Source organism: Penaeus monodon, chromosome 21 (genome assembly GCF_015228065.2).
Source record: "Penaeus monodon isolate SGIC_2016 chromosome 21, NSTDA_Pmon_1, whole genome shotgun sequence".
NCBI lineage: Eukaryota > Metazoa > Arthropoda > Malacostraca > Decapoda > Penaeidae > Penaeus > Penaeus monodon.
The window spans coordinates 19,343,823-19,344,403 of NC_051406.1; the positions used below are offsets into that span (position 1 = coordinate 19,343,823).

Here is a 581-nt window from a genome sequence, read left to right on the forward strand (position 1 = left end):
AGACACGCACAGCATTTTATATAATACCTTTAAAGGTTTAGCTTTTACATATGATTGTTTTCCTTTATATACTCTGTGAAAAATGCCTGTATACTTATAATTCAGAAATATCAAATAGTTTAAATGCACATTTAGTGTGAGAGGTGAATGTGCTAGTGTATTTATTGTTGTTTATAGATATTGAACCATGAAATGTAGTTTCTGATTATATTCAAATTCCAGGTTTCTTGTAGAGCACCATTTAGTGGACTGCCTTGTTACAACTGCAGGAGGTGTAGAAGAAGATCTCATAAAATGCCTGGCCCCAACTTACCTTGGTGATTGGTATTTGAAAGGAAGGAGTTACGAATGAAAGGGCTCAATCGAATTGGCAATCTCATTGTGCCAATGATATTTTTGTAAAATTTTAGGATTGGGTAACACCACTACTAAAACAAAATGCTTGAAGAACAACAGTCTAAGGTTTGTATGATATGTTATCTTGGCTATTCCCCTATAAATTAGAGGCCAAGTCTAGGGTTTTTAGATGTTAGTATATGTATAATATATTATGTGATGATTATCATGTCAACGAGGTTCTC

General features: G+C 33.4%; 2 protein-coding genes across 2 annotated transcripts in view; both read left to right on the top strand.

The window, feature by feature from the left end:
• The window catches only part of LOC119586308, a 70,882-nt gene that overhangs the window by 35,618 nt on the left and 34,683 nt on the right, over nt 1–581 (top strand). The gene's annotated exons all lie outside the window — the stretch shown is intronic.
• The window catches only part of LOC119586595 (probable deoxyhypusine synthase), a gene marked incomplete at its 5' end in the record, with an annotated part of 12,819 nt that overhangs the window by 4,822 nt on the left and 7,416 nt on the right, over nt 1–581 (top strand). Inside the window, 4 exon segments of the mRNA XM_037935345.1 lie at nt 223–335; nt 338–385; nt 388–437; nt 439–462. Coding sequence (XP_037791273.1) covers nt 223–335; nt 338–385; nt 388–437; nt 439–462 — 235 coding nt within the window.